At 43.5% G+C, this 21,704-nt stretch overlaps 1 protein-coding gene and 1 pseudogene across 1 annotated transcript in view; both read left to right on the top strand.

Annotated features, from left to right (window-relative positions):
• Positions 1 to 17,640, top strand: part of ART3 (ADP-ribosyltransferase 3 (inactive)) — a 29,381-nt gene extending 11,741 nt beyond the window's left edge. Inside the window, exons 3-10 of the mRNA XM_036763578.1 lie at positions 520 to 1,225; positions 5,558 to 5,590; positions 6,482 to 6,514; positions 6,712 to 6,747; positions 8,332 to 8,364; positions 9,639 to 9,674; positions 12,934 to 12,966; positions 16,987 to 17,640. Of these exons, the coding sequence (XP_036619473.1) occupies positions 520 to 1,225; positions 5,558 to 5,590; positions 6,482 to 6,514; positions 6,712 to 6,747; positions 8,332 to 8,364; positions 9,639 to 9,674; positions 12,934 to 12,966; positions 16,987 to 17,129 (1,053 nt within the window). The 3' untranslated portion in view covers positions 17,130 to 17,640. The remainder of the gene's footprint in view (positions 1 to 519; positions 1,226 to 5,557; positions 5,591 to 6,481; positions 6,515 to 6,711; positions 6,748 to 8,331; positions 8,365 to 9,638; positions 9,675 to 12,933; positions 12,967 to 16,986) is intronic.
• On the top strand, positions 9,880 to 11,264 carry LOC118853472 (annotated as a pseudogene).
• Positions 17,641 to 21,704: the final 4,064 nt, after the last annotated feature.

Here is a 21,704-nt window from a genome sequence, read left to right as displayed (position 1 = left end):
CACTGACCTGAGTGCAGTTCCTGACATGCTGTCATCCATCTCTGTGCTTCTGCATTGGCTTTTCCTCATTGCCACCTGTTAAGTTCCCTGGCTTCTTTCAAGACTCCACTCAGATGCCATCCCATGCAGGGCCTTCCCAGTCCCCACAGCTGCAGATGCCTTCCCTTCTCAGGTTGCCTTCCATCTGCTTCGTATAAATCTTCCACACACCTACTTATTATGTGGTGTCTCACCTTTTTGAATGGAAAGTCATTGAGGGCAGAGGTTAGTGTTTCCTTCCTTTATATGCCCAGCCTCGGTATGGTATCTGACACCTGGTAAGTGCTTAATAAAGGATTATTGATCGACAGCATAGTGGATAAAAATGAGACATTTCCTGTAGTACAAAGACAGTCTCTGAAGGTGAATGTATGGGGAGCCGAGTTTTCTTGCCCTGTTTTGAGGGATAGCAGACAGGAAAATAAGTGATGGTCATAACGTCTCTCATTTCCACAATTGTTATTTTCTCTCCTCTTTTAGGTTAAGGGTCATATGTTAAGCATGTCTACTGATACTTTTGATGACCAATATCTGAAGTGTACTGAAAGAATGGAGACCAAATTTGTTCCCAAGCTGCTCATTGAGGAAAAAACCAACCATAAGCTCTTTGGTTCTGTGTGGACCGAAGCAGCATCCCAGTGGGATTTAAGGAAGGCCCAGCTGTTGCTCCCTCCAGGCTTTCAGGACAGCCATGGTATAGCCCTCACAGCCTATGTTTCCCAGGCTCAGAGGCAGACTCTCTTTTACCAGGAGTTCAGTTCGGCTGTAGAAAGCGCCGGCAGATCTCGAGATGATTATATCTACAGCTTTCCGTTCAAAGCTTTGCACTTCTACCTGACGAGAGCCTTGCAGCTTCTGAGCAGAGAGTGTTCGCAGAGTTACAGTCATCCGGCATACACCAAAAGCCCTTTTACTTCGTCTGGGCCCCATGGACGTGAGGAGGTCAGGTTTGCTCATTTTACCCCTTTCAGTGTCAAACCTGAACCTATATCTGACTCAGAAATACTGTTCACTGTCTACACATGTTTTGGCATTTCTACAGAAATAGTTTCTGATTCAGTAAATGGAGGCATCTTAATACCTCTGAATGAGGTTTTTAAGCTGACCCAGGAAGGGAATAGAACCAACTTTGTCCTTAGAAGCATGAACAAGACCTGCAGCCATTTTGACTGTGCATATCTTGGAGGTAAGTGGGTCTGTTCTTTTTTGCTGAAATTAAGAGCATGAAAATGGGCTTCTTAGACCTGGAGGTTTAAGAAAGGTGGAATTGACGAAGAGAGTCTACCAACTGGATAGGAATTTTCATCTGATCCTTCACATCTGACCAGGTCAGAGTAGGCCCCCTTTGGAAACCAGTTGCAGAACTCAACGATCCAGGACCCTTCAGTAACTGGAAGTTTGTGGCCATCTCCTCTGCCAATAGATTTTGTCAGTGCCTTGGTCAGGGCCTGTGGCTACTGGTTTGAAAAAGCCTAAGAACAGACAAATGTGGGCTTAGATTTTTTTTTTCAAGGAGCTCTATGAGCGTAGGGATCTAGTCCTAGAAAACACATGCCTTGAGTCCTGAGGCCCTGGGATCACATCTGAGCTCTCCCACCTGTATAGCCATGGTGAAGTCACTTCACTTTCTTGGAACTCAGTTTTCCCTATTGCAAAATGATCCCTAAAACATCTTCCAGTTCTATGTCCTGTCCTCTCTCCAGTCTCTTGCCTAGCCATGATGATTCCCTTCATAAGATCTGAATTTTAGCATCAATTTGCAGGTATCAGAGGCTGTATATTAGAGGCTGATGCAGTTTTAATCTCTATCATTTAAATTACTAGAAAAAATGTCAGTGAGTCACCTGGATTCTAAAAGGTCTTCAGCATTTCCTTCAGAGTCAAAGAACAACTCCCCTATAGCAGAGGGAGGAAGCAGATGTCTGCCTGGCCTCTCAGGCTTATAAATCTCCAATCACAAGAAGGGATGTTGACATAAGTACAACGTGGTCAGTCATCAAAGATCCTGCTATGTATCAAACGCTGGACTTTCTGAAGTACTATCTGAAATCTCAGGCTGTACCAGTGAGTGAGCCTCAGATATGAGGAGGAAGAGAATACAGCTGCATTGAATCAGAAGTTTTGGTCACCTTGGTCATGTTTTACGTTAGCATACAAATAACAGCCATCAGAATTCATCGGCCAGCTGATTCCAGGTTCAGTGCCCTGTCTTCGGAGGGCAGGTAGGCATTAATGACTTCCGCTGTCATGGCGCCAAGCATCTGTGAGTTCAGGAGACCTGGCTGCCATCTCCCAACCTGAGCTGCGTTTCCCTGGGCAAGTTACTTCTCTTCTTCGGCCCTCATTCTCCTCATTTGAAAGATAAGGAGAACCCTACTCTTGAGTAATTCATTCCAGAGGGTGATGGGGCAGACAGGGCTTAGAGCCAAGTGTCCCATCTTCCAAAAGGATGGACTGACTTGTACATAAACCCTTGAATGTCTTCTGAGAAGGGCTTGAGAGTCCAAGCTTAACTAAGCTTGTGAAGCTCCATGAGGGCAAGGGCTATGTTGTCACTATCTTTGTACCCCACCCTTCCATCCCTATGACCAAACAATAATGCTTTTCACATAAGAGGCACATTATAATGGTGACCCAATGAATGGACAGATGAACAACATGCATGTATGTATGCCATAGCATACTGTAGAGGTGAAAAATTTGGTTGGGATTCTTTTTTTGTGCCAAAGTAAAAAGATCCCTGAATCCTGTGGAGGAAGGAGAGTTCTGTGTGCCACCTGAAAGAGGACACCCATACACTGGGCAAGTGGCGTTATATGAAGGTGCTGGTCACTCAGGCAGACCACGGGAGGTGTCGAGGCAGAAGAAAAGCACAAGTTAAATTCAGGGGGCCTCTGACTCTGCTCTCTGAAAAACAGAAAAATGTCATGCCTCACATACCGTACTTTTTACTAATTTGTACTGATTTGAAAAGATCAGTTTTATTATAAAGTAATTTTAAGCAGAATAAGCAACTTTAGTTCATTTATTCCTTCTTGGGGCATTCTTTTAAGGGGATATTTTTAGTGACTAGATTAAAATGATTTGGTATTCAAATGTAAAATATTTACAAATACTTTGTTAAAGTAAACAAAATACCCTGTTCCCTGGAAATCTTTTTTCCCCCACCGAAACTTATTTTAATGCAAGCAACATGTTGTAACAGAAAGAATGTTGAATTTGGAGTCAGAGGACTGAGAATCAAACACCAGCTCTATCACTAACTCATATGCATGGCTTTGGACAATACTTGAACCTCCCTGGGCCTCAATCTCTTCATCTGCAGAATGGGGAGGGTTGGGCAAGTGGATCTCTAAGGTGCCTTCCTGTGATCCTATAAAGTGAATTCCAGCCTTTGTAAAATTATCACAGGTTCTGAAGTAGCAGAGTCTGGGTTTGTAAGATATTATGATCTGTGAGATATTATGATCTAGCTTAAAAATTACAGATTCAGAGTGGGGAGGGGCTGCAGAGGTTGTCTCATTCTGCTCCCTTCTTTCCTAGGCTGAGGCTGGGAGGGGACCAGTGACTTTCCCCAGGTCACAGAGGTAGTAACTTGTAGAACCAAGATTTGAACCCAAGTCTTGAGGTTCTGAATTCATTGGCATCCCACTATTTCCATTGGGCTAATTAATGGCTGAGTGGAGAGAGGGCAGTGGTGAGAGTCCAGAAGACTTGATGCTGAAGCCTAGTTTGTGGACCTCTTCTGTAGAATGAGGTAACAGCATGAAGACCAAGAGCCTTCTAAGGCCCCGTCCGTCTCTGACCCTCTGATCTTATTTATATAACACCTGGTGGACCTGAACTCCATGAATTCAGAGTCTCTGGTGACTTTACAGAGGCTGAGATGACTTTATGGAATCACAGAACTTAGAGTGAGAAAGGGCCTGAGAAACCATTCTGCAGATGAGAAGACTGAGAAGCAGTTGTGAGGATCAAATCAGAGTTTGTACATATACATACGTGTATAATCCATCCATCCATCCATGCATATGCACACAGTAGCAATGTAGGAAGGCAGGTATTCATTAAGCACCTACTGTGTGCCAGGCATTGTGCTAATCACTGGGAACCAAATACAACCCCCCCCCCAAGACATTGCCTGCCTTGGAGGAGCTTACATTCTAGTGGGTGAAGAAAATCCACTATGAAGACCTGGAAAGCAAGAAGAAAGGAGTGAAGGGGCCCCTGTTGGGGTAGGGTGGCTAAGCCCAGTGAGTCAGAAGCAAGGCTGGGACAGTAATGAAGGGTAACTGACTTGGAGGCCCCCTGCCAAACATAGGACTCCTACAGGGACCGGAAGGCAGCTGAGGTTTGGTGGCAAAGTCCAAAGAATCCATCCTTGCAAATCTCAGAGTCCTATATATATATGAACTACTGTGGTTATTTTGTCACAATGCCTCAGAAAATCATCATTATTTTCTGAAGGTTGGTCAAAAACCAAAATGAATTTAAATACACCTTCAAACTCTTTATAGCAGAGATTGAATGACCCTTTCAGGGCCATTCCAAGGAACTTGCTCCTAGTTCAGCTTTCTGACTCTGATCTAACATGAGGGAGCTTTGGGGCCTGCTTCCAGCCCCACTCCTTCCAGCTCAGGACGCCCCTCAAAGCAACTCAGTTGCCTACTAAGGGGTGGATGCCCCCTTTTGTGTACCCACTGAGACGCTGGCTCTTCCAGTGACACAGACAATAAGAAGATTCTTTGTCATCTTGAAGTGCAAGCTCACTTGGCTGTGAGCAGGTCCCCAAGCTCCCAAAGGGTCTCCTCGAACCAGAGTGGAGCAAGCCTGGGGATGCTCTAGGCCACAGAGGTAGGGAACCTTTTGCCTCAAGGCCACATGTGACTGAGTCCAAGTTTTAGAGAACTAATCCTTTTATTAAGGGGATTTGTTCTGGGAAGTTTGAATTCAGTCAAAGGAGGCCACTTGAGGACCTAGAGGGCCACATGGAGCCTTGAGGCCGAAGGTTCCCCACCCCTGCTCTAAGGGCACTGACCATGTCCTATGGTGGAAACTGTGAGTGTCATTCATTCAGACAACTACTCTGCACAATAGAGGAAAATGTCTATGAAAAATGAAAGTGCTCCTTCATATAGTCTCTGTCCTGATATTTTTTAACTCAGCAGGTTACTTTTGGTGCCCCAACATTGGGTGCTCAGAGATTTGTTTGGTGCTAAAGGTTTATTAAATCCTATGGTAGATCACGTAATAATTTATATAGACAATTACATTGTGCTTCAATGTGTTCACGTATCACAATAACCCTGTAAGGTAGGTATCATTGGTTTTATCATCTTCATTTACTGTTGAGGAAACTGAGTCTCAGGGAGGTTAAACACCTAGCCCATGATGCCATGACTAGCAAGTGTCTGAACAAGGATTTTAACCCAGTTCCCTCCTGCTCCAACCAGGGTTCCTAACATTAGCTGACAGTCTTCTCACTCTGAGAATAAACAATGTTTCTCTCTTGTTTCAGGCTTGAAAACAGACAGCTGTGTCGACAGCACTGGTAAGATACAGTTTAAAGTGTTTTCCCAGTTCACTGGAATCTCCTCAGTATCTTCTGTCAATACATCTCAGAGCAGCTGGCCAGGATTCTCTTTAAGGCTGCTGCTGCCACCCCTTACAGAGAGGACCCAGGCTTCCACGGACCACCTGTGCCTAGACAGAGACTGCTTTATGCGCTGCTATAATGCCCACCCAGAAGGGATGTTGAGACCTGGGCCAATAATGGAGACAGCCAAGTGCTTTCATCCCATTCCCCTACCAAGAACAATATTAGGAAGAAGGGGTATCCCTGGCTTCATGCTTCTCCCGGGCTAGTATGGGGAGAATTCAGCCTAATGCTTTTGATCGATTTTAAGGAAGAAAATTTCAGGAGCCAATAAAGGAGTGCAGTAGTTGTTAGAGTGAGAGTAGGATAAGAAATGTGAGGCACCAGACTCAACTTTATCAGATAAAGGACAATGCAAAGATGTCTGTCTAGCTTCTTCAGGGGATCTCAAGAAGTCAATGTGAGAGATGTGAGTATTAGGCAAATACAGGGTTAAGGAGACTCCAAGAAGATCTGACAGATCTGACAGCTGTGTGCAAACCTTTTCTGGGATAAAGATACCATTCGGGCCTCAATCTTTAAGGGTTTCCTTTAATAGGGGACCAGTTTCAATTTACAAGTAGCTGCTTTGCTGGCATCCCCTTAGATACACTTTTGAATAACAGAAACCCAGCTTATTTCTCTGCTTTGTGGCTGGACAACCTCTTCATTTAAGTTTGTACACCATTTTATAGGGCTATTTGTACTATATAAAAGTCCTGGACTCATGGAGAGTTCTTGGCTGACTTTGACATTGACTCCCAGACCAAGTGAAATGCAATGAAAACCTGTTTTTGTTTGTTTCAGAACAGCTTAAGTCCAGATACACCAACTTCCCTGGTGAGAAATCTTTTTTTTAATCTTTCTTCCTTCCTCTCTTCCTTTCCTTTCTTCTCCTCTTCTTCCTTCCTTCCCTCCTTTCCCTCTTCTCTTTCCTTCTTCCCTCCATCCCTCCCCCTACCTCCACTTTGTTTACATGTTGAATAATTCTTTTCTATTTATTTCATTACTTAATCCAATGATGTGTCTCTACTTAGGATTGAAATTCAAAGGAAAAGAAGATGAGATCACTGGTAAGAAATACTTTGGGTCAGTCCATTAGCCAGCATGTTTTAAGTGCCTACTATTATGGGCCAGGTTTAGTGCTAAATGCTGGGGTTACAAAGGAAAGAAAAAGATGATCCATGCTCTATCAGACCTCTCAGTCTGATGAGAGGGACAGCATGCAAATAACTGTATATGGGCTAAATTAGTGAGAACTCAACAAAGGGAAGGCACCAACATTAAGGGAATTGGGATCAAGACTTCAGGATAGAAGGTGGACATGGCATGGAGGACAGTCAGTAAAAATGTGAGGGGCAGCAAGGAGGCCAGTGTCACTGGATCACAGAGCTTTGGGGAGAGGGCTAGATGGTGTTAGGTGGAAGAACACTGCAGAGGATGGGCACAGGTCATGGAAGGCTTTAAAAGCCAAGGCAAGGACTTTATATTTGATCTTGAAGGCAGTAGGAAGCCACTGGAGTTTATTGAATAGAGGGGTGACGTGGTCTCATATGTTAGGAAGATCAGTGTGACAGCTGAATGGGGGGTGGACTGGATGGGACAAGGCTTGAGGCAGGGAAGCCAGCCAGGAGGTGACTGCTTGGTGTGAATGGATTTGAGGCAGGAAGGATTCCCAGGGCAGAGGATGCCCGTCAGCAGCTCAACAGCTTGATAAGGCAGCCATCTAGGGGTGATCATGGGTACTGCAGAGGCCAGCCTAGTCTAGCTCTTCTCGATTCCTGTTCCCTAAAGTCCCTTAGCCAGAGGTTGAGCTAGTCTAGGAGGGCAGAGGGCAAGACGGTGCCACCATCCAGAGAAAAGAGGTGCAAATACAGAGGAGCTCTTGCTTTCTTGACTACAGTAATTATAATAGTCGTGACAAGGAGGATGTGATGCCTAGTTGTGACCGGATGCCCTGCTGACCTGGGACGTGGCTGGCTGTGGCAGATGGTGTCCTATCATCCCAGGGCCAGGCTGGCTCTGTGGCAGCACCTCCTGTAGGCACGGACTCTGTGTGAGGAGCTTCTCAAGCACTGCCCACTGACTTGGGTCACAGACCGTCGTGAAACTTGGATCGGCCAGTGCTTTGGGGGGATTGGGGATTCCTTTCACAACACACTCCTCAGTACCAGAAGCTGGAACGAGGTTTCTAATGTGACCATGTAGAGTAGCCTTCTATCATCTCTCTAATCGAGCTGCTGGGACCCAGGGATGGACATCAAGCCTAGCCTGATTACTGCTAAATCATCCTAATTTCCATCCTGTGCCATAGGGTTTGCCATAGTAAGTGCTACAAGAAAAGAGTGACCATTGAAAGTTCAAGAAAGGGAAGAGGAGATAATATTCTAAGGAATCCAGATAGTAAAACCAAGCAAAGAGAGCTCACGTGCTATGTTCAGAGAAAATGATTAGACCAGTTTGGCTTGACAAGGACTTATGCGGGAGAATAAGTCAGAGACAAGGCTGGAAACTCTTTGAAGGCCTTGAATATCAGGCTAAGAAATATGCAGAATTAATCTGAAGGGTAAGGGGGAACCCATTAAGGTTTTAGAGGGGAGCTGGGATGTCACCTCATCAAGGGAACCCCTCACCAAGCAACAATCTTTTTTTCACAGAACTGAAAAGCCATAAGCCTCATGATCCAGAAGGTAAGTAGTCTTCCTGTTTACTCTCTCACGACTCCCACAGGCCCTCCTGGGGAGCTGAGAGTTGTTTGATGTTACAGAGGCCAGTATGTGCTGGATACAGGGAAAACTTTCCCACCAATTACAACTTTAAGTGGCATGGCTGCCTTCCTTGGAGGTCTTGAAGCAGAGACTGGACAGCCACTTGTCTTAGACATGTCGTGGCAGAGATTCCCTTTGTGAATAGGTTGGACTGGATGGCTGCTGAGGGCCCTTCCAACCTCTCAAATTCTGTGACCACTAATGATAGCTTACATTGTATGTAGTTTATATACACATGCAACCTTACAAGCTCTCTGTGTATATTTTTTTCATGAGGGCAGTTTTGTGATATAAACCAGGCCATGTGGATTCTACTTAAAGGAACCCTGAGAGAAAAATCTGGTTTTCTTTCCTGATTTGCTACTTATAACTTCTCATAGCCTCATTTTCCCTTGTCCAAGGTTGATAATATTTCCACTGCCAACCTACGTCAGAGGGGTGTTGTGAGAATAAAATGAGACAGGGGATCTGAAAGGAATTGGATAAATTATTATGTATCAAAGAGAAGATTTGCTCTTTACATTAAGTAATCACCTCAGTCCTTTATTAGCACCAGTTAGCATTCTTAAATCTTTCAGATAATATACATTCTTATGGTTCTATTTGGGATCTTCTTTGGAGTAGGTGTTTATCCCAGGGCACATGCCAGAGCTGCCACTCTCCACCTACTTGGCCCTGAACCACGTCCCCCAAAGAGCCACCCAGCTACTTTACCAGAATAGAAACTAGGTCAAAATTCCAAATCAGTACAGAATGCTCCCACTCAGTCTCATGCTCATGAAAACCAGTGGGATCACAACCACTCTCAGTAAAAGAGGGGTGTGATAGTAAGATAGAGAATGCTTCTTTGGAAACCCAGTCTCGGCTCTTCTACTTACTCCCCTTGAGCAAATCACTTATCATGCTGGGCCTCAGTTTCATGACCTGGACAGAATGTCTAAAAAGTTGGCTCCAAATCTATGTTCCTATGGTACTAATCCATTCAGCATGTGTCTTTGGTGGGATACTCTTGTAAGAGGTCTCCTGAATTTGATTGAAAATTGCCCAATTGAGTAGGATCTGTGTGCTTAGAACTTTAAAAACTGGAAAACCTGACAGTCATGACATCACCCATGCTCATGTTTCTTGAGTTTATTCCAAAATTGTATTTTTAATTGCATTGAGATAACTTCCTTGAAACTTTCCTTCTTATTCAGAAATACCCGAAGAACAGGAGCTTGTTGAAGACCCTGGTAAGAAATAGTTCCTATCAATAGGGGAGGAGGGGTGGTGTGTGGAAGTCAGACACAACTACTTTGGGGGCAGGGGTGGAGGGGGGCAGGGAGAAGGGGAGCACTTCACCAACAGCTGCCCCGCATCCCAGGGTGAAAGTTACTGTGGGCAAAGTACTATTGAATAGATTCAAAAAGGCACTAATGGAGTACCTGAAGGCTAGGGATGCAATGCTGAAAGCAGGTGGACCCCCAGAAATACAGGAGCATCTTTTATGGATTCCTCATCACACTTAAAGAAGTGGGAGGGGGCAGTAGTAGCGTTGGGTACAATTGTACACTTACGCTGAGACTTTTTTCCTAGTCTGTAAGATTGCCTGGGGGGGACGCTGAGAAGTTGCTTTTTTTTTTTTAAAGTGGGGAGGTAGGCCAAATAAGTTTGGGAACCTATGGGCTAAAGGATGGACTCCAGCTTTTATTATTTACTTTATGCAGGAACTTTGTAAGTTCGATTTTCATTAAGCCTTCAAAGTCTGGAAGTGTAGCAATATTTTTGGAGATGACAAGTGATCCCTGGTTACATTTCTCCATTTAGCTGCTTCTGCCAGTTCTGAATTCTTTGCTGAGATTGCCCTGGCTCCTACAGATGCTACTAAAGTTAGAATTCAAACCCAGCCAAGCATGCCCAAAGGCATTGCTCCTTTGGGATGAGACAGCGACCTTACACATGAGGAAGTTTGCTTGCTCTGAGCAGACTGCCGGAGCCCTGTGTGAGGATACCATTCCAAAGCCCAGAAGTGAATGTTCAAAGGGAGAACCGCTGGTTGTTACCATTTACAGCACGTTCCCTAGGGGACGTCATCTGTGCCATGGTCTCTCATCCCGCAGACTCTGTGGCTTCTGTGTGAAACAAGAAAAAAGGGCATTGTGCTTCCCAAGGCCTCCAGAGGTTGGACTCCAAGGTGTCCATGTCATGGTGAGGGATACTTCAACAGCACCAGTGGCTCATCTGGAAGGCCAGGAACAGTGATTTCCAATTTCCCCATCATCTTACACCTGAGATGACACAGTAGATAAATCAAGATAAACTACACACAAAATCTGCTTGCTCACAGGTGTAGAGCAAAATGTCAAGGAAATTTTGATATATTTGAACATGTCTATTCCTGATGTGACCATCATTGTACTCTTGCCTAATGCAAGGCCTTCAAAATTTCTCCACTGCACTAAGTCAGCTCTTCATTTTTTAGAAAAAGAGATCATTGAGAACTTTAGAGGGAGTGGTTTCAGTTAAATGCTGAGGTTGGAAACCCATTGCAGAGAGTTTAAAAGAGGGAGAAGAGAGGAAGTGAAGACATTGATCATAGATGGCTTTCTCAAGGAGTTTAGCTAGGAAAGGGAGGAGCGATATAGGACAATATCCAGCAGGGATGGACAATGATGATGGAGGAGATATGGATGTGCTTATAGACAGCAGAGAAATATCCAGTAGACAGGGAGATGCTGAACATTATTAATAAGAGAGTTGACATGATAAAGAGGGAGAAGTTGCTGGAGAAGACAGGATGGAATGGAACTTGTGCATGTAGAGGGATTTGCCTGAAAAAGAGAAGGGCCACCTCTTCATGGAGACAGGGTGGAGGAGAAAGTGGAGGAAGACATGGGAGTGGTGTGAGATGAGAAGGGGAGAAGGGGGAATTTCAGTCAACTGCCCTCAGTCTTTTAGTGAAGTGTGAGGCAACGTTCTCAGCTGAGAGGATGGTAAAGGAGAAGCGATGGGAGATTTGAGGAGGGATAAAAAAGCTGGGAAGATCAGTTGTGGTAAATGGCATGGTGACTCTATTAGAACTGTCTAATAGGGCAGCCCTGCTGCAGGGAGGGCCTAGGTGAGATTATGTAACGTAAGTTTGTGGTGGACCTTGGCCACATGGTTTTGTGAATTTTCTCCAACTCTGTTCAGAAGCACAGGAATGATAAGGGTGAAGGCAGTGGATTATGGGAGTAACCAAGGTTGAGACATGGTATGGCACAATCATAGGAAAGACTGTGAGCCAAGCTCTGAATTCATTGAGGAAGGAAGGAGAATGTCCTGGGGTTCAATAGATAACAGCTGCAGCTGCCAGAATTCTGATTGAGTGATAAGTATGGAATGAAGAAACCTCAAAGGCAGCAAGGTTACTGAGTCATAATAGTAAAGGGAGAGCTTGGAAGTGGCCATGGGGAGCTTGGAAGTGGTCATGGGGAGCAAGGAGTGTTCTGGTGCTTCCCACCATGACCTGTGAGTTGGGGGGTATAAGTGAAAGTGTAGCCAAGGATGCAGAGTCATTAGGACGAAGCCGTGTCTCAGATCAGTCCTTGGCCACTGGGTATCAAGACAAGGCTTCATCCTCGTGGCATTGACTCAGGATAGAGTGACTGAGGTCTACAGAGTGCAGAGGGACTTTCAACTCCACGTCCTGATTGGGCAAGGATATCCACTCTCACTTGTCAAACACCAGGGAGCCTGGTCAGCTAATGCAGCCTCTGGACCTCATAGAGTAACTGTCTGCATGTGTAGTCTATGTGTGTCATGTATTATTTTTGTATTAAAATTATTTGCATGTATACTGACCCATTACTAGACTATAAGCCTCCTGGAGGCAGGGACAGTATGTATATAAACTTTTAATCTCTAACATGCAACAGTGGTATGTAATATATATATATATATGTATATGTATACATATATATGCATGCACATAATATATAAGTTAAAGTAAAATTATTTAATTTCCTAGCGTTTGAAGCTGTGCCAATAGAGAAAAATGGATTTGACTTAAGATGGAACTAGAAGCTGGAATATCTCCTCACTCTATCTATCCTTTCTTTATAGTGATGAATTTCAGCATGAGCCCACCTGATAACTTGCGTGAGATCTATAACAAAGAGTTAGATCTATCCACGCTTATCCATCCTATATAACGCTTATCTTTGTCTGCCTATAAACCTGTTACAGAATTCAGGGGAAAGATATCCATACATATATATACATACCAAATAGATAATACATAATACACAATACATATATAATATGTACAATATACTATATAAAATCACATCTGATTTACATTAAAATTGCATAAATTATAGCTTTATAATAATTGGTATTATTATTTGGTCTCTATAAATGGATTTTATAAAGGAATTTTCCATCCCTAGATTTTATAAAAGAATGTGCCTTTGCCAACTTAACACATATAGCCAAATACAACGTAATTAACTGAAAATGTTTATTCCTTAGGGCAGAGACGTGTAGACTATTTCGACAATCCTGGTAAGAAATATCATTTCTTCAATTAGTAAACACCTATATTTCTGCTGTTTGGGGAAATTTTTGAAAATACTGTACAGTAAAAGTATTTGACAAAAATTCGAGCAAGGAAAGACTTAAAAACACTTTAAGAACAGGGAAATAGAGTCAGAGTTGAAATTTTGCTACCTGTTGGCTTTTACAGTCTTTCAGGCCCAGCTTCACAGTGGACTGGAAAAGACACCTGGGCAAAAACCTGGCTCCACCTTCACTGGAGGGGGACAATGAGCCAAGTCACTCAATTGCCTCTATGTCTGCTAGGATGGTGGTTTCATGCATTCTTTTGTTTTGTTGTTGTTGTTGTAAGCCCTTTAGTTTTTTTTTAAATTTATTTAATATTTTTAGTTTTCAGCATTGATTTTCACAAGAGTTTGAATTACAAATTTTCTCCCCATTTCTATCCTCCCCCCACTCCAAGATGGCATATATTCTGATTGCCCTGTTCCCCAGTCAGCCCCCCCTTCTGTCACCCCACTCCCCCCATCCCCTTTTCCCTTGCTTTCTTGTAGGGCAAGATAGATTTCTATGCCCCATTGCCTGTATGTTTTATTTCCTAGTTGCATGCAAAAAAATTTTTTTTAACATCTGCTTTTAAAACTTTGAGTACCAAATTCTCTCCCCTCTTCCCTCCCCACCCACCCTCCCTAAGAAGGCAAGCAATTCAACATAGGCCACATGTGTATCATTATGTAAAACACTTCCACAATACTCATGTTATGAAAGGCTAACTATATTTTGCTCCTTCCTATCCTATCCCCCTTTGTTCAATTTTCTCCCTTGACCCTGTCCCTTTTTGAAAGAGTTTGCTTTTGATTACCTCTTCCCCCTATCTGCCCTCCCTTCTATCATTCCCCCTTTTTTATCTCCTTCCTCCTTCTTTCCTGTGGGGTAAGATACCCAATTGAGTGTGTATGGTATTCCCTCCTCAGGTCAAATCCGATGAGAGCAAGATTCACTCATTTCCCCTCACCTGCCCCCTCTTCCCTTCCTACAGAACTGCTTTTTCCTGCCACTTTTACGTGAGATAATTTACCCCATTCTATGTCTCCCTTTCTCCCTCTCTCAATTTATTCCTCTCTCATCCCTTAATTTGATTTGATTTAATTTTTTTAGATAGCATCCCTTCATATTCAACTCACCCTGTGCCCTCTATCTATCTATCCATCTATCTGTCTCTATGTGTGTGTGTGTGTGTGTGTGTGTGTGTATTCCCTTCAGCTACCCTAATACTGAGGTCTCATGAATTATACACATCATCTTTCCATGTAGGAATGTAAACAAAACAGTTCAACTTTAGTAAGTCCCTTATGCTTTCTCTTTCGTGTTTACCTTTTCATGCTTCTCTTGAACTTGTGTTTGAAAGTCAAATTTTCTATTTAGCTCTGGTCTTTTCACTGAGAAAGCTTGAAAGTCCTCTATTTTATTGAAAATCCATATTTTGCCTTGGAGCATGATACTCAGTTTTGCTGGGTAGGTGATTCTTGGTTTTAATCCTAGCTCCATTGACCTCTAGAATATCATATTCCAAGCCCTTCAATCCCTTAACGTAGAAGCTGCTAGATCTTGTATTATCCTGATTGTGTTTCCACAATACTCAAATTGTTTCTTTCTGGCTGCTTGCAGTATTTTCTCCTTGACCTGGGAGCTCTGGAATTTGGCGACAATATTCCTAGGAGTTTTCTTTTTGCGATCTTTTTGAGGAGGTGATCTGTAGATTCTTTCAATTTCTATTTTGCCCTGTGGCTCTAAAAGATCAGGGCAGTTCTTCTTGATAATGTCTTGAAAGATGATATCTAGGCTCTTTTTTTGATCATGGCTTTCAGGTAGTCCAATAATTTTTAAATTATCTCTCCTGGATATATTTTCCAGGTCAGTGGTTTTTCCAATGAGATATTTCACATTGTCTTCCATTTTTTCATTCCTTTGGTTCTGTTTTATAATATCTTGATTTCTAATAAAGTCACTAGCTTCCACTTGCTGCAATCTAATTTTTAAGGTAGTATTTTCTTCAGTGGTCTTTTGGACCTCCTTTTCCATTTGGCTAATTCTGCCTTTCAAGGCATTCTTCTCCTCATTGGCTTTTTGGAGCTCTTTTGCCATTTGAGTTAGTCTATTTTTTAAGGTGTTGTTTTCTTCAGTATTTTTTTTTGGGTCCCCTTTAGCAAGTCATTGACTTGTTTTTCATAGTTTTCTTGCATCCTTCTCATCTCTCTTCCCAATTTTTCCTCTATTTCTCTAACTTGCTTTTCCAAATCCTTTTTGAGCTCTTCCATGGCCAGAGACCGGTTCATGTTTTTCTTGGAGGCTTTTGATGTAGGCTCTTTGACTTTGTTGACTTCTTCTGGCTGTATGTTTTGGTCTTCTTTGTCACCAAAGAAAGATTCCGAAGTCTGAGTCTGAATCTGAGTCTATTTTTGCTGCCTGGCCATGTTCCCAGCCAACTACTTGACCCTTGAGTTTTTAGTTGGGGTATGACTGCTTGTAGAGTACAGAGTACTTTGTCCCATACTTGAGGGGCTGTGCTGTTGTTTTCAGAGCTATTTCTACATGGCAAGCTCTGCTGCACCAGCGCTCCTCCTCCCCCAAGAACTGCCAACCCGGACTGTGACTCAGATCTGAGCAGGCTCTGCACTCCTGCTCTGATTTGTCACTTAATTCCTCCCACCAGGTGGGCCTGGGGCCAGAAGCAACTGCAGCTATAGTTTTGTAGCTGCATTGCCTCTGCTGCCCCCAGGGTGGTGGCCAAACCTCAAACTCCTTTCACTCTGTCCCCACAGTTTTTTCCCACTAATCTTCTCTGTTGCCTTTGGTGTTTGTGGGTTGAGAAGTCTGGTAACTGCCACAGCTCACTGATTCAGGGTGCTAGGGACTGTTCCGCCTGGCTCCTGGTCTGGTTGGTCCAGGCGCAGCCCATGCTGGGCTCTGCTCCCAGCTCCATGTGATAGACCTTACCCAGCGACCATCCAGGCTTTCCTGGGCTGGAGCCTTGCTTCACTCTGCTATTTCGTGGGTTCTGCCAGTTTCATGCATTCTTAAAGAGCACCAAGTTAGACTGGAAATCCCCCTCCCCAGGGGCTTTTCTGAGACTTGCTGCCAGTGCCTGTGATCCTCTTCATCTGGCCCTGTCACAGCTGCTCCATCCTTTCCATTCCCAAGGCAGTAGCTGGCCAAGTTGTGGTAGAATAGCTTATTTTTACTGGAAGCTTTTTAATAAAATTCAAAAGACATTTTAAAAACAGAGTGCCATTAAAAAAAAAAGAGCCTTTTGCATGCTGTAACTCTGACCTTTCCCTTACCCAGTCCCATATAAAACATTCAAGTATCTCAATTATCTGAATGAAGAGAAACCATGATGTAGATGATCCTAAGAAGCAGATGCTCCCCTTCCCTAAGACAAATGACAAGGAGGCTGGTACCTAGAGCATGCCTGGTGGATGCAGAGGGAGTAGAAATAACTGCGTCTCAGCCTATTAAGAACTCAGTTTGAAAAGCACCATTGTTTTTATTCTGATACCACAAAGAAATGGTGAAAAAGAAAGAAAAATGTGGTTCACAGGCACCAACAGCTGTGCCTTCACGCAAGTGATGCTGGTAGACATTTCTATGATAAACTAAATGACTGGAGAAAAGAAAATACTTGGCCTCCATTTATCTGGCTGTCGCAGAGGTGACAATAGTTTGTATCTTTAAAAATAAACGTACCACCAGGTAGTCTGATTGTTCACACACAGGTTTCTCATGGCCTTCTCTGAAATCTACCTTGTATCCCACAAATCATACTGAAGAAAGTGTCAGATGAGTTTATTTGAAGAGTATGATTCTGCTTGAGGGGTTTTCTGACTGGCACCTATTTCAAGATTCTTTTTTTAAATATAGCTGAAATGTATGTTTCATTTGGAAAGAAGTGATAGGATGCTAGTTCGGAAATTGATATTATTTCAACCCATCTTACAAAAATGTATGTATATGTGTTTTCTTCCACAGCTCCAGCTCTTATTCCATTTCCCAGCAACCGCCCCACTGTGACCTCTGCTTCCACCTCCTTTGGTGAGATGCCTCTTCCCCCACTTGGGAGGTTTAGTCTTTTGATCAGTGCTTTTATTGTAAAGCTCTTTGCTCACCTCTGATCTGTACAGGTTCTTTATTATTTAAAATGCATTGTGAGGAAGGGTGACTAGATCCTGATGGTTGACTATTTAAGGAAATTGAAAGGGAGGGATGTGAATGAAATTCTTCCTATTTTCTACTGATACAACTCTATGTAATCCTCTTTGTAAACAGAAGCCCAGTATGTTAGTAGCAAGGATATCTTAGAATACTTGTTAATCTTCCACTTGTGGATTTAGGTATTAATCTTACGATTGTATAAATTTGGTGTTTCTGAATGAATTCAATAAAAGACTAAGAAAAACAGTAGAATTGAAATTTTGGCAAACTTTAATGTTAATACTGAATGGCTCTAATAATAACAGCTAGCTTCAATTTAATAACTTTTTTTTAATAATCCACATGCCTTTGACCAGTGTTCACTGAATGTCTATTCAGTACTACTATGTACAAGATACTGTGCTGGGCAGTTTGGGGGACACTATGTATGTGACATTTCTTTTCATTGTAAAATAAAGGGATTGGACTGTATTTTCTCTATGAGCCCATCAGGGCCAGCTTCTCTAACTTCACTAGATGCAAAGAGGTCATGCTGTGCCTGTCCTCGCAGAGTTTTTCCAGGTGAGAAGGAAAGCTAAGACATGTAACAGTAACTACAAGCCCTGGTAGAGTGTCTAAAGATAAGAGACATGAGCTCTGCGGGCATTAAAAGCCAGCACGAGATAGTGCCAATGCAGCTCAGACCGTAACCCCTCCCCTGCTTCAGAGTCATGGCACTGAGGCAGACTTAGCAGTCATAGAGGGCTCAGCCAGAATGCATTTCGTAAGTTTGACTTTAAAGTATACAGAAGCATTTTGGTAACTTTATACTCAACAAAAAGAAGGATTTTGTCAGAATTGTTCTGAATGATCTACAACTACCTACCGAGCCTGTCTGACCTGGGAAGGAAAAGTAGGATCTTAAGTAGTTTCTACTTTGTGACAAATGACTTTTAGTTGGGTTCTTGAGAAAGTGAAATAAATGTAAGCATTTTCAGTCTACACTAGTGCTTGGGTCTTCTATAAAGTCTTACACATTTGAAATATCAGAATATGTAGCTTTGAAACATTGAATTTCTTAAAAAGGAATGCAAATGAACACTACGATTGAACTTATTTTATCTTCAAGAACTCTAAAGGTATTTCTGTTGCAAGTTTTTAGCACTTCTAAAAGGGTGCTGAGCCTTTGAATTTATGATTTCCTATTCAGAAATTAGAGCTTGTAGCCCCTTCCCCACGGTGATTGCCTGCTGATCAGGAAGGGAGGCTCAGGAAGGGTGGCACCTTTCATCGTAGCACCTGCTCGTGACCATTCGTGCAGGACTGGGTCCTTGGACTCTGGGAATGTTTCTAGAGTCTGCCCCATAAATCGCTACCTTAGTGCCCCAAGCTAGGAAAACTCACAGTGAGGCAGCCATGATGATGAAAGAAATACTCTCCCTCCACATCATGGCTGGCCCCAGGTGGCAGTGTGCAGCCACCATCGCCAGCCCCGAGTCAGCCAATCTCACCCAGATAGTTTATGACTGGACTTTCTTTTTCCCTCCTTAGCATGGACCCTGACTTACTAGTCACTCACTAGTCATGCCATTGGCCTCCAAATCTGTAGCGTGGGAAAACTTGATGCTCTTCATTTTAAGAGAAATCCTACTGAAACTCCAATAAGTGTCCCTAATTCAAACCTGTGACACGGAGGGGAACTTCTTCCCTTAATGTAATAGCTTGTGGGAAGGAGCAGGATGGAGTAGAGAAGAGTGGAAGAAAACATTGTATGTAGACTCTAAGGAGTAATTAAGTGACATCCTGTATTGGGAATCAAGATGGGCTCTTAGCACTTATTCAACCAAGTGCCCTTGAAGAGTTTGGCCTTTGTTTCCTTGATTAAATTAGGAGCCCTTGATGACCTCCTTGCCTCAAGGGAAAGCCTAGTTTACATGAGTTTGAGTGACCTGTTTGTGACATCAGAGGCTTTTAGACCACATGGGTTTAAGTTGCATTTTTGTGACGATTTTAGGTCACGTGGGTGAGTCGGATGTGTGACTCACCTTTGACCCTGAACAAGATATATAAACGCAGAGGTTGGCTTTGTCTTTCGGAGCTCTGAGCCACAGCAGGAGTGGTGCGTGACTCTAGGCCAGTCGTTATTAGCTCCCCAGCTTTGATGTTGATGCTTCTCTGGTAACTGCATATTGTGATTTTGTCAGACAGAAATCTGTCTGTTGATTCATGTTTATTTGCTCTGTTTGTATTTGCTCTGAAGCTCAGGGTGCTGGCTTTCCCCCCTGAGCTGAGTGAATGATATTTGTATGTTGGATTAAAGTAAGATTGTTAACCCCTTAACGTTGCTTTCCTTAGTAAAGCAGATCAAAAGAACTTGGGCTTGCAGAGTTCTCGTTGTCGGGCTTGTGTTGGTTTTTCATCCCCACAGCAGCTGCTAGCTGAATTGCTGCAACATAGCCCTGTCCTCGGAGCTCACAGCCTGAGCCTCAGAGGGGGAGTAATAACCCGGCCAACATCATGGGGTTGTTGTAAAAGTGCTTTGTAAACTTCAAATGCCTGTGAAGTGTGAGTTACTATTATTGTGGTTCAGATAGGAGAGGATAATCCCACCAAGTGCCGCTTTATTCTGAGTGACATTTGGTATCCAGTACAGAAACCTTTACATTCTCCCAGCCCAAAGCACACAGTTTCAATGTTAACAATGAAATATTGGGGGCAACACCCACCATGTCTGGTTTGGTATTGCAAACTTCATGAAGTGCTGCTTACCTTTAATCATCTCTAATTTTTGAATACAGAGGATTTTAAAAATTGTTGTTTATTTTTAAATAGGCTTTATTGCTATCTTTTGTTTTCACCTCTCCTAAATTTACCCCTGTATGCCTTCCACTCTCCCTCCTGAAGAGCCAGCCTTTATAACAAAGAATGTTGGGAAAAAGAAGGAAAAGAAAAAATTCCTCAAAGCCAATCAATACATAGAAAAATCCTACCTATGTAAAGCTCCACACCCCTTGTCCTTCCACCTCTACAAAGGCACAGGAGAGCTGAGCTCTTTTCATTTCTTCTTTGGGACCAAGCTTCTTGTTTTTTATTTCCTGTGGACACAAAAAACCATGGTAGTTTGTGCCCTGAGTTACATCTAGTAAGAAAACTTATAGAGGGGAGAGGTGAGGAAAAGGGCATGAAGACGGGGTCATGGGGTGGGGGTCTAGTCCGCTTAGTTTTTATACTGAAAGGGTTCCTCTCCTGTCTCATTGAGCAGAGAAGTATGGATGAGTGCCTCTGTCACTGCCTAAGGGTCACAGTTGGTGGAGGGGTGGCAATCTTCAAAGTAGCCCTTCTTCTCCTGGCCAACTACCATGGGAATGCAGATGCTGGTGCCATGGTTAGCCACATCAGCAGAGAATTTGGTGTTGGATGTCTCATAGAAACATGATGGAGACGGGCATTGTCCAGACCCAGTGGCTTGGATGCCATCCTGATGTCATTTACTGAGCCTCTCGATGGCTTTAATGTACTTTAGGCAATTCTCATCTCTCATTCATGGCCTTGGTACTGAAGTTAGCGTGACAACCAGCTCCATTCCAGTTCCCAGGGATTGGCTTGGAATCAGATGTTCTGATGGAGGATGACATGAGAAATACAGAGGTGATCTTGCATTTTGGTCCTTTCATAGAGTGAACTGGCATTACTTCAGCATTTGTCTCCCCACTTTTGACTGCAGCATTTACCAAGCTTCTGCTCTGTCTCTTCACGGGAACACGGCCCTTGGGGTGCAGGGAAGGCCAATGAAAAGAGCGTCTTTCTGTTCTTGTGAGAGCATGTGCTTGCTCCACACCAAGCCAGGGTTTTTGTGGACACCAAAGAGAGCCATTATCTATTATAGCTACGCCTCAAAGTGGTCTCCGCAGGCTGGCCATTAGACCTGAAAACTTTGCAGAAAACCAGTTTGTTGGGGTCCTTTCAGAAGGGATCTCAGACCAGAGCAGCAGGGAACAGAAACTTTAGACTGAAAAGTGCTGCAGCTGCCAGGATCCCACGGAGGCGGTTGCTGGTGCTTCTCAGCTCACAAGGTGTACGTGGCCAGGAGTAGGTTCGTGTACATCTGATGCTCGGTATTTTTGTTCAAGTGAGAAGTAGGTGAGGTGGCCATGTTAGAAGCCGTCTTTGGCCTGGAAGTGTGTGGGAACGCGACGGCAGAGGCGAGGAGGGCACAGAAAGGTGCGGAAGGCTGCTGGCTGGAGGCTCTTGTGGGTGGCCGTGGTGGTGGTGCTGGTGGCAGTGAACAATACAGCAATGTCCATCCTCAGCTCTGCCCCACCAAGCATAATTTTTGCAGGATTCCTTTTTGGTGGTTTGATGGTCGAACTTTCAATTTCCATTGTGGTGATTATGCATGCTGTTGTCCCTGCCCTCACCAGGCTATCCCACGTCCTGCTGCCAGAGTACTTTTTCTTAAGTGTAGCTCTGGCTGTGGCTGCCCCCCAGCTGACTCCAGCGACTTCCTATTGTGCCAAGATAAAATACAAATTCCTATGTATTTTTTTAAAGTTCTA

Source organism: Trichosurus vulpecula, chromosome 6 (genome assembly GCF_011100635.1).
Source record: "Trichosurus vulpecula isolate mTriVul1 chromosome 6, mTriVul1.pri, whole genome shotgun sequence".
NCBI lineage: Eukaryota > Metazoa > Chordata > Mammalia > Diprotodontia > Phalangeridae > Trichosurus > Trichosurus vulpecula.
The sequence above is the reverse complement of the archived record's forward strand: the minus strand, read 5'-3'. Positions and strand labels throughout refer to the sequence as shown.